General features: G+C 37.0%; 1 protein-coding gene and 1 long non-coding RNA gene across 2 annotated transcripts; one reads left to right on the top strand and one right to left on the bottom strand.

Annotated features, from left to right (window-relative positions):
- Positions 1 to 52: 52 nt before the first annotated feature.
- LOC120349213 (brahma-associated protein of 60 kDa-like) lies at positions 53 to 7,680 on the top strand (the record flags this gene model as incomplete). The annotated part of the gene is made up of 2 exons (XM_039419177.1): positions 53 to 240; positions 5,943 to 7,680. Coding segments are annotated over 2 exons (344 nt in total), but the record flags the coding sequence as incomplete, so codon positions are not given.
- A 2,201-nt stretch (positions 7,681 to 9,881) lies between these two features.
- On the bottom strand, positions 9,882 to 10,360 carry LOC120349212. Its single transcript, XR_005570307.1, has 3 exons — positions 10,309 to 10,360; positions 10,022 to 10,152; positions 9,882 to 9,900 (listed from the first exon to the last, which is right to left on the bottom strand). It is a non-coding gene; the product is annotated as an uncharacterized LOC120349212 (long non-coding RNA).
- Between the last annotated feature and the right edge of the window lie 1,347 nt (positions 10,361 to 11,707).

The following is an 11,707-nucleotide window of genomic DNA, read 5'->3' as shown; positions in this document are numbered from 1 at the left end:
AAAGCAGACAGCCTGCTACGACATTGACGTTGAAGTTGACGACACGTTGAAGGCGCAGATGAACAACTTTCTGCTGTCAACTGCTCCCAGCAGGAGATACAGGGCCTGGACAACAAGATACACGAAACAGTTGAGACCATCAACCAGTTGAAAACTAACCGCGAGTTCTTTCTGAGCTTCGCCAAGGATCCGCAACAGTTTATCAACAAGTGGATTGTTTCGCAGACCAGGGATCTCAAGGTCAGTCATCTACTCTATTTCGTGAAATTGATTTAATTTTAATAAGTTTTACACTAGTATGTAGCATAGAGATAAGATAGCACAAGAAGATATGCCATGGTTTGTAAAATTCATTCAAAGTTTGAAAGTTTTGTATCAAATTATGTTGTTGTGTATCAAGTTGAGATGATACTGTATCATATTGTAGTGATACTGTATCATGTGTTGTAATACTGTATCATTTATGGTGATATATAGAAGAGATAGCACAAGAATATATGACATGGTTTGTAGAACTCAAAGTTTGCAAGTTTTGTATCAAATTATGGTGTTGTGTGTCAAGTTAAAATGATACTGTATCATATTGTGTTGATACTGTATCATGTGTTGTAAAACTGTATCATTTATGGTGATATATAGAAAAGATAGCACAAGAAGATATGCCATGGTTTGTAGAACTCATTCAAAGTTTGCAAGTTGTGTATCAAATTATGGTGTTGTGTGTCAAGTTGAGATGATACTGTATCATAATTGTGTTGTGATACTCTAACACTTGTGGTGATATGCCATGACATAGCTGAAGGGTGTCTCCAGGCTGGATGTGCTCTCATTGGTCAGTATATCAACACAATCATACAAAGTTTTGTATCAAATTATTGGTGTTGTGTATCAAAATGATACTGTATCATATTATTGTGTTGATACTGTATCATGTGTGGTGATACGGTATCGTTTATGGCTATACCATGTATAGAAAATATATTGGTATAGGTCGTTTATGTTTCAAATTTATTCTCCGTTATCAGTCGACTACTGTCTATTATTAGTGTGTTGTTGGGAGTGTAAGGCTCAACTCACACTTAGGCGACTCAGGTCGAGAAGAGACTCGACTCAAGTCGAGAGCATGTGTTTCCAAATGGTGACAGTCGCGGAGACTAGAATCGACTGGTCTGAGTGTCTCCATTTGGAAACACCTGCTCTCCACTAGAGTCCAGTCTCTTCTCAACCTGAGTCGCGTAAGTGTGAGTTGAGCCTAAGAGTGTAAGAAGGGCACAGTATGAGAGACTACCAGCGTCACATAGCTTCACCAAAAACAACTACTAGGACTATCGGCTTCAGTTAACACTCACATTTGCAACATAGACACCCTATACACTGTCTATTATTAGTGTGTTGTTGGGAGTGTGAGAGTGTAAGAAGGGCACAGTATGAGAGACTACCAGCGTCACATAGCTTCACCAAAAACAACTACTAGGACTATCGGCTTCAGTTAACACTCACATTTGCAACATAAACGCCCTATACACTGTCTATTATTAGTGTGTTGTTGGGAGTGTAAGAAGGGCATAATATGAGAGACTACCAGTATCACATAGCTTCACCAAAATAGTGTATATAGCTATACACTGTCTATTATTAGTGTGTATAGCTATACACTGTCTATTATTAGTGTGTTGTTGGGAGTGTAAGAAGGGCATAGTATGAGAGACTACCAGCGTCACATAGCTTCACAAAAAACAACTACTAGGACTATCGGCTTCAGTTAACACTCACAATTGCAACATAGACACCCTATACACTGTCTATTATTAGTGGTTGTTGGGAGTGTAAGAGTGTAAGAAGGGCACAGTATGAGAGACTACCAGCGTCACATAGCTCCACCAAAAACAACTACTAGGACTATCGGTTTCAGTTAACACTCACATTTGCAACATAAACGCCCTATACACTGTCTATTATTAGTGTGTTGTGGGAGTGTAAGAAGGGCATAGTATGAGAGACTAATAGTATCAAATAGCTTCACCAAAATAGTGTATATAGCTATACACTGTCTATTATTAGTGTGTATAGCTATACACTGTCTATTATTAGTGTGTTGTTGGGAGTGTAAGAAGGGCATAGTATGAGAGACTACCAGCGTCACATAGCTTCACCAAAAACAACTACTAGGACTATCGGCTTCAGTTAACACTCACATTTGCAACATAGACACCCTATACACTGTCTATTATTAGGGTGTTGTTGGGAGTGTTAGAGTGTAAGAAGGGCACAGTATGAGAGACTACCAGCGTCACATAGCTTCACCAAAAACAACTACTAGGACTATCGGCTTCAGTTTTCAATTCAATTCAATTCAATTTATTTCACCAAAACATAAAAACTTTACAAAGATGTGACAATCAGAAAAAAAACAATAATTATTATTCTAAATATCTATATCATCTATCTGTAAAATACGGCTGGAGGTGAAGAACTACTGGCATAAGTGAAACACTTGTTCGCCAGTAGGAGTAGAGACTTACCGTAACTGTTTCTAAATCTTAAGCTAATAATTTAAAATGGAATATTTTATTCAAACAATGGTAAGTATATTAAAATAAATGCTATTAATTGTGAATTAATCCAGACAATAGGAAAAGCTGAAAAAATTTTGAACTCATAAATATTAAGATGGAAATAATAGTTGTGAAGTATCCAGTTTTTAATATTTATTGGTACAGACTTAATAGGTACACCGATGAGCTCGTTCGGGATGCAGTTTACAATTTGGAGCGATGTATACCAGCTGCTTACGAATAACCGTTAAATTCGAATCATAAGTAACATATCTATGTAGATTGTATCTTGTTCTATGAGTTACATTGATTCTTGAAAATGAGCTTCTATGTTATTGAAATATTTAAATATGCTAAGCACATAGAGTTGACGGATGACATGACTCTCAATTCACTGAATGCAATTTTGAGGGGAACAATATGGGTTTATTTAATATGGTTTTTATGATCATTTTCTGTATATGAATAGTGGTAACAAAAGAGTGTCATAAGTACCACCCCAAACCGCCAAGCCATAATTCAATAGAGATTGTACAATTGCAAAATAAAGCATTCTCAACTTTGATAAATCAAGTTAACACTCATATTTGCAACATAGACACCCTATACACTGTCTATTATTAGTGTGTTGTTGGGAGTGTAAGAGTGTAAGAAGGGCACAGTATGAGAGACTACCAGCGTCACATAGCTTCACCAAAAACAACTACTAGGACTATCGGCTTCAGTTACACTCACATTTGCAACATAGACACCCTATACACTGTCTATTATTAGGGTGTTGTTGGGAGTGTAAGAGTGTAAGAAGGGCACAGTATGAGAGACTACCAGCGTCACATAGCTCCACCAAAAACAACTACTAGGACTATCGGCTTCAGTTAACACTCACATTTGCAACATAGACACCCTATACACTGTCTATTATTAGTGTGTTGTTGGGAGTGTAAGAGTGTAAGAAGGCCACAGTATGAGAGACTACCAGCGTCACATAGCTTCACAAAAACAACTACTAGGACTATCGGCTTCAGTTAACACTCACATTTGCAACTAGACACCCTATACACTGTCTATATTAGTGTGTTGTTGGGAGTGTAAGAGTGTAAGAAGGGCACAGTATGAGAGACTACCAGCGTCACATAGCTTCACCAAAAACAACTACTAGGACTATCGGCTTCAGTTAACACTCACATTTGCAATAGACACCCTATACACTGTCTATTATAGTGTGTTGTTGGGAGTGTAAGAGTGTAAGAAGGGCACAGTATGAGAGACTACCAGCGTCACATAGCTCCACCAAAAACAACTACTAGGACTATCGGCTTCAGTTAACACTCACATTTGCAACATAGACACCCTATACACTGTCTATATTAGTGTGTTGTTGGGAGTGTAAGAGTGTAAGAAGGCCACAGTATGAGAGACTACCAGCGTCACATAGCTTCACCAAAAACAACTACTAGGACTATCGGCTTCAGTTAACACTCACATTTGCAACATAGACACCCTATACACTGTCTATTATTAGTGTGTTGTTGGGAGTGTAAGAAGGGCACAGTATGAGAGACTACCAGCGTCACATAGCTTCACCAAAAACAACTACTAGGACTATCGGCTTCAGTTAACACTCATATTTGCAACATAACGGTCCTTTACAATGGCATATCTTCTTCACAACACTATTAATCAATCAATGAATATTTTCATTCAATTCAACACAATATTCATAAAATAAATCAAAAGGATTTGATACATTCGCTATCTGCTTTGTCGAATGACAGACAAGGATAGCAACACCAATGTTAATCAGGTGCTGTCATTATAACGTGAACCTCACTGTAGAACAAGAACAACCACAACATGATACATTATTAACACAATATGATACAGTATCATCTCAACTTGATACACAACACTATGATTTGATACATTCGCTATCTGCTTTGTCGAATGACAGACAAGGATAGCAACACCAATGTTAATCAGGTGCTGACATTACAACGTGGACTTCACTATAGAAAAAGAACAACCACAACATGATACATTATCAACACAATATGATACAGTATCATCTCAACTTGATACTCAACACTATGATTTGATACATTCGCTATCTGCTTTGTGGAATTATATACAAGGATAGCAACACCATTGCTAATCAAACACTGCCATTACAACGTGGACTTCACTATAGAAAAATAACAACCACAACATGATACATTATCAACACAATATGATACAGTATCATCTCAACTTGATACACAACACTATGATTTGATACATTCGCTATCTGCTTTGTGGAATGATAGACAAGGATAGCAACACCAATGTTAATCAGGTGCTGACTTTATAACGTTGATCTCCTTCTATATACTTTCACTTCAAACTATATGCGGTTTTTATCAAATTTAATAACAGACCAGCTCTTAACATTTAGCCAACAATGTATTTCATCTCACCATAATGTACAGCGTGATTCAAAAAGAATACCACAACTTTGAAAATCTGTATTTAATTAAGGAAACATAATAGAAACTTGGGTTATAAATCAAAATGAAGTGTATTGAAATACGTTTTTCTCCACTAGAAAACAAGTTCTCAAATGTTCAATGTGACCCCCTCCAGACACTCGAGTGATATCAATACGATACTCGAACTCGTTGCACACCCTCAGTAGCATATCGGGCCTAACAGTTTGTATAGCTGCTGTTATTTCTTGTTTGAGCTCCTCAATGTTAGCTGGTAGAGGAGGTTGGTACACCTTATCTTTAACACATTATATACATATTATACATAGACGTTGTCTATAATGTGGAAACATTCTGTGACAATAAAGATATTTATTTATTTAAAACGTACCCCCATTGAAAAAAATCTCAGGGGGTGAGGTCAGGGCTTCTTGGAGGCCAGTGATGAAGTGCTCTGTCTCGAGCTGCTTAGCAGCTGATCCATTGCCTCGGATAGTTTCATAGCCACCTCTAATACAAGGCCCCGGCCTACGATATTGCAACGTCGCAGTGTAGGCCTAGAATGTAATACATGATTGGTGAAAAAGATCAGCTGGTATTTTTAAATTCTTTCTCACCAATCATGTATTAGATTCTAGGCCTAAACTGCAACGTTGCAATATTGTAGGCCGGGGCCTTGTATAGAGATGGCTATGATAGTTTTCATTCAAATAGGCACGGGCAGATGAGTGCCAATGGGACTGAATAAGCAACTAAAAAATCTTTATTCTCCAAGTGCTTTCCTCTACGTTTATTCTTTGCAGAGTTATCAATTTCAAGTTGTGGTATTCTTTTGAATCACGGTGTATTTCGCAGTTGTTGTAATGTCATTCTAGTGTAATTCAGTGCAGTAGTGTTGGCAATGTAGTGCAATTTTGTGTTGCAGACAATGACGGATGTGGTTGGCAACCCTGAGGAGGAGCGCCGCTCCGAGTATTACTACCAACCTTGGGCCCAGGAGGCGGTCTGCCGCTATTTCTACACTAAAGTGCAACAGAAGCGAGCCGAGTTGGAGCAGGCCCTCGGAATCAGGAACAACTAGTGGCCTATCTAGTTGACAACTATATATATCTGTGGTGTGTGGAAGTTTAAAAAGCATCTAAAAGTTAAACCATTCCCACCCAAAATCTTGACTCAGCACCGTTAGATTGTGTTTTGTCATAATCTTATGATTAATTCTTGATAGAAGCGAGCCGAGTTGGAACAGGCCCTTGGAATCAGGAACAACTAGTGGCCTATCTAGTTGACAACTATATATATCTGTGGTGTGTGGACGTTGACAAAGCATCTAAAAGTTAAATCATTCCCACCCAAAATCTTGACTCAGCACCGTTAGACTGTGTTTTGTCATAATCTTATGATTAATTCTTGATTTTTTTTCTCATAAATACAGTCTCATAATTTAGGCTGGGCGAACATCCGGTTAGTCAAGACAAAACTATAGTGAGGTCCATGTTATAATGGCAGTGAAGGAAGATACGAGAACAACGTTGCCAAATTGACTCCATTTTGCCACTGAGTGTACACAGCTGTTATTCAATTCATCCCATTAAATTTGATCTGATATCAATTTCAATTCCTTTAATTAAATTATAAATTTCATGTTAAATTAATTAAATTCATCAATAAAATCTATTTTTCATAATTGATTCTAAACTTTGCTTTCATAACTGAGATCAGATTCACAAGCCTGAAATGGCGGCTAATTTGAAAAGCAGTGATTCACCAATCTGAACTTCAAAACAACAGCAATTAAGTTTTTCGCTAGGTATTTTATTCCAATTTCTTTTAAAAATAATAGAAAATAGAAATTCTACCTGTAATAAGATAATTTCAATGGAAATAATGATGAAAATGACCTTTCAATATTATTTATACCGGTACCAGTGTAAGCCTAGCCTATTCCGGTAAACTGTAGTCTAGGATGGTCTCAAAGTTATTAACTTTTAAGTTGAATTTCAAGTATAATTTGTGTTTCTCATACGGTAATATCTAAAAATAATTTAATTTATTCAAAATATATTTTAAAATCAATCATACGACTCCTCTACTTTATAATTTTGTTATAAATCAAAATAAAACATGGCGGCTGAGTATTGTTTGTCTATTCCTGTACAGTCACTGTCAAAGTGAAATAAAATATTTCTGGCAAACTGACAACATTGCAAAGCTAGAGAGAGATAGTGCTATCTGTTTTGTTGCTTGTTAGACAAGGATAACAACACTATTATCAATCATACACTGCCATTATAACGTGGACCTCACTATAGTCTTAATAGTTCACATAGTTGCTTATGAAGACATGTCTAATTGCAATGACTAATCAGTGTGAGTTGTGTCACAAGCAGCTATGTGAAGTATTGTGACTAAACGTGTCTGATCATGTCTTAAATAGAGCTTAAATTATAATTAATTTCAAAAGAAGTAAAATTGAATTCATACATGAAATAACATGATTAACGTTATAAACAAATATTTACCTTTCATACAAAACAGATTCGAATTTCAAAATATCAGTCTGATCGCATAGACTGAGAACCTTGTTTTTAGCACCGTCTTTATCTTAATCAACTGTAACAGAAATATCAATAATTGAATGTTAAGCTACTGTTAAAGGAACATGCTCTTGAACCAAACTTATCTACTTTTCATTGTCCATAGCTAAAACTTTATAAAACAGAACAAGTTCAAAAAAACGAAAACATACAAGACTGTGAACATACAAAACATACACTATTCACGCCTTCTAGTTTGCCAGTTCATAATAGGGCTCTCGCCTTCATTAGGAGCGCCGTAACTGCTTTCAGTTTCTATTGCAAGTCTGTTTTCCAAATCTGTTTGACACAATGACGTTGAGGGTAGATTCTCATGCACTGACACCAAAGACAACGCTGAAGAACAAGCTTTTGAGAGCCCAGATGGATCTTTAGTTGGATTTTTGACATTATTTGAAGAGAGTTTCGGTGACAATTCATCAGAGCTGATGACCAACACATTGTTGGTGATGTTGTAGTAATTTGTAAAATGAATACTGACATTAGTTTCCATATATCGCACCTATGTCTTCTATCTTCCGTAGGTATCGCATTGGCTTCTTTCCAGACCTATTCATTTTCATCAAATTTTAAAATGGCTGACTGTGTAATTCGTAGGCTTCAGTCTCGGTTTCAAATTATCATTGCACTCGACTACTGGTATGTGCCTAGCCTTACTAGCATAGGCTTATAAAAACCATGATCTTGAAAGCTGTAAATATTATTTGATATACATACGATTCTCGAGAATGATTTTCAGATATCTGAGTTTATTTAGATATATGACTCGAGATTTCTGCTCCAGCATTGTTTTTTCATTTTTCAGTGGACTCGCTTACCTTTATTTTGAGTACCTATTCCTCTGTTTTCTTCCTTCCCCCCATTTCTCCCTTACCTTTTTCCCTCATTACTTCTCTTCTCTTCTTTGCCTGCCTATTACATGGGAAACCATAGTTGGCTAGGTATCTTCCTCTCTTTTTTTCTCTTCTCCAACACACCCAACCACAAGCCCAAGTTTTTTTATATTTCTAACATTTTATTGTGTTTTATTTGTTTCAAATTCTTTGTAATTTTGTTTTGTCTTGTTATGTGTGTTTTTAATAAATAAATTGAAATTGAAATAGAAATTGAAATTGAAACACCACTTAGATTTTGTCTGATGTTTCTAAATTGTACTCCTTTTTTATAATTAAACTGTGGATTTTATAACTATCATTAAACTTTATATATATTATGAATCGATTTTAGTTCTACCTCTTTTGTTTTGGCTTGTCTCCTATTTTTTGTTTGTCAAAAATATATTTAGTTTTATTTTTTTGAAGGGACGGATTCAAGGATCCAAAGGTTCAAAAAACCCACACGTCAACCGAAGCTTATTGTGTTCCCAAGTAGTATGTTAAGGTGCGTACAGACTTTCGCTCTGCTCCGCAACCGAACGTCACTCCAGCAGAGCGATTGATGATCGACCGGCGAGCAAGAGTGGTTCGACCGGGGAATGCGAGAAGATCTAACATCTTCTGTAACGTTCATGATGGGTGCGTGGGCGGAGCGACTGTGGTTCGATGGTGGTACGAGGGCGGTATGAGGGAGGAGCGTGCTCGGTGCGGGTTGGAAGCGCGAATATGTGTACGCAGCTTTAGATAGGCAAACCAATACCTGTGTCCTTTACAAGAACCAGGAGTTTTCCCTATACTAACATTCCTTTCATCACCTGGTTGCAATCCTTGTCGCAATCCAGTGTGATATGCTTGGCAGTCTCTTCAGACTGATTAGGCTATAGCTAGTCTATATGACTTTACTAAAGATTAAAACTAAAACTATAATATTCAATAGTTTTGCCCAGTTGCACAAAAGTCTGTTAACTTTTAATCCCGATTAAAAACCTACGAGAACCAATCGGCGTAGGTTTATCTGATAAGAAGGCTTCTCTGATTGGTTCTCGTGGCTTTCTAATCATGGTTAAAATTTAATCAACATGCTTTTGTGCAACCGGTTTAGTTTATAAAACTAAAACTATAATATTCAATAGCTTTGCCCAGTTGTACAAAAGTCTGTTAACTTTTAATCCCGATTAAAAAGCTACGAGAACCAATCGAAGTAGGTTTATCTGATAAGAAGGCTTCCCTGATTGGTTCTCGTGGTTTTCTAATCATGGTTAAAATGTAATCAACATGCTTTTGTGCAACCGGTTAAAGACTCCTCTAGTTTGCCAGTTCATAATAGCCTCTCGCCTTCATTAGAAGCGCCGTAACTGCTTCAGTTTCTATTGCAAGTCTGTTTTCCAAATATGTTTGACAGATTTGACCTAACCTAACCAACCAGACCTTCTCCAGTTTGCCAGTTCATAATAGGCCTCTCGCTTCATTAGGAGCGCCGTAATGCTTTCAGTTTCTATTGCAAGTCGTTTTCCAAATCTGTTTGACAGATTGACCTAACCTAACCTAACCAGACCTCCTCTAGTTTGCCAGTTCATAATAGGGCTCTCGCCTTCATTAGGAGCGCCGTAACTGCTTTCAGTTTCTATTGCAAGTCTGTTTTCCAAATATGTTTGACAGATTTGACCTAACCCAACCTAACCTAACCTAACCTAACCTAACCAGACCTCCTCTAGTTTGCCAGTTCATAATAGGGCTCTCGCCTTCATTAGGAGCGCCGTAACTGCTTTCAGTTTCTATTGCAAGTCTGTTTTCCAAATCTGTTTGACAGATTTGACCTAACCTAACCTAACCTAACCTAACCAGACCTCCTCTAGTTTGCCAGTTCATAATAGGCTCTCGCCTTCATTAGGAGCGCCGTAACTGCTTTCAGTTTCTATTGCAAGTCTGTTTTCCAAATATGTTTGACAGATTTGACCTAACCCAACCTAACCTAACCTACCTAACCAGACCTCCTCTAGTTGCCAGTTCATAATAGGCTCTCGCCTTCATTAGGAGCGCCGTAACTGCTTTCAGTTTCTATTGCAAGTCTGTTTTCAAATCTGTTTGACACAATGAGTTGAGGGTAGATTCTCATGCACTGACACCAAAGACAACGCTGAAGAACAAGCTTTTGAGAGCCCAGATGGATCTTTAGTTGGATTTTTGACATTATTTGAAGAGAGTTTCGGTGACAATTCATCAGAGCTGATGACCAACACATTGTTGGTGATGTTGTAGTAATTTGTAAAATGAATACTGACATTAGTTTCCATATATCGCACCTTTGTCTTATTTCTTCCGTAGGTTCGCATTGGCTTCTTTCCAGACCTATTCATTTTCTTCAAATTTAAAATGGCTAACTGTGTAATTCGTAGGCTTCAGTCTCGGTTTCAAATTATCATTGTACTCGACTAACTGGTGTGTGCCTAGCCTTACTAGCATAGGCTTATAAAAACCATATTCTTGAAAGCTGTAAATATTATTGATATACATACGATTCTCGAGAATGATTTTCAGATATCTGAGTTTATTTAGATATATGACTCGAGATTTCTGCTCCAGCATTGTTTTTTCATTTTTCAGTGGACTCGCTTACCTTTATTTTGAGTACCTATTCCTCTGTTTTCTTCCTTCCCCCCATTTCTCCCTTACCTTTTTCCCTCATTACTTCTCTTCTCTTCTTTGCCTGCCTATTACATGGGAAACCATAGTTGGCTAGGTATCTTCCTCTCTTTTTTTCTCTTCTCCAACACACCCAACCACAAGCCCAAGGTTTTTTATATTTCTAACATTTTATTGTGTTTTATTTGTTTCAAATTCTTTGTAATTTTGTTTTGTCTTGTTATGTGTGTTTTTAATAAATAAATTGAAATTGAAATAGAAATTGAAATTGAAACACCACTTAGATTTTGTCTGATGTTTCTAAATTGTACTCCTTTTTTATAATTAAACTGTGGATTTTATAACTATCATTAAACTTTATATATATTATGAATCGATTTTAGTTCTACCTCTTTTGTTTTGGCTTGTCTCCTATTTTTTGTCTGTCAAAAATATATTTAGTTTTATTGTTTTGAAGGGACGGATTCAAGGATCCAAAGGTTCAAAAAACCCACACGTCAACCGAAGCTTATTGTGTTCCCAAGTAGTATGTTACGGTGCGTACAGACTTTCGCTCTGCTCCGCAACCGAACGTCACT

This window comes from Nilaparvata lugens, unplaced genomic scaffold (assembly GCF_014356525.2).
Source record: "Nilaparvata lugens isolate BPH unplaced genomic scaffold, ASM1435652v1 scaffold8752, whole genome shotgun sequence".
Classification (NCBI taxonomy): Eukaryota; Metazoa; Arthropoda; class Insecta; order Hemiptera; family Delphacidae; genus Nilaparvata; species Nilaparvata lugens.
Note: the sequence above shows the minus strand (reverse complement) of the source record. Positions and strands in the feature narration are given on the sequence as shown.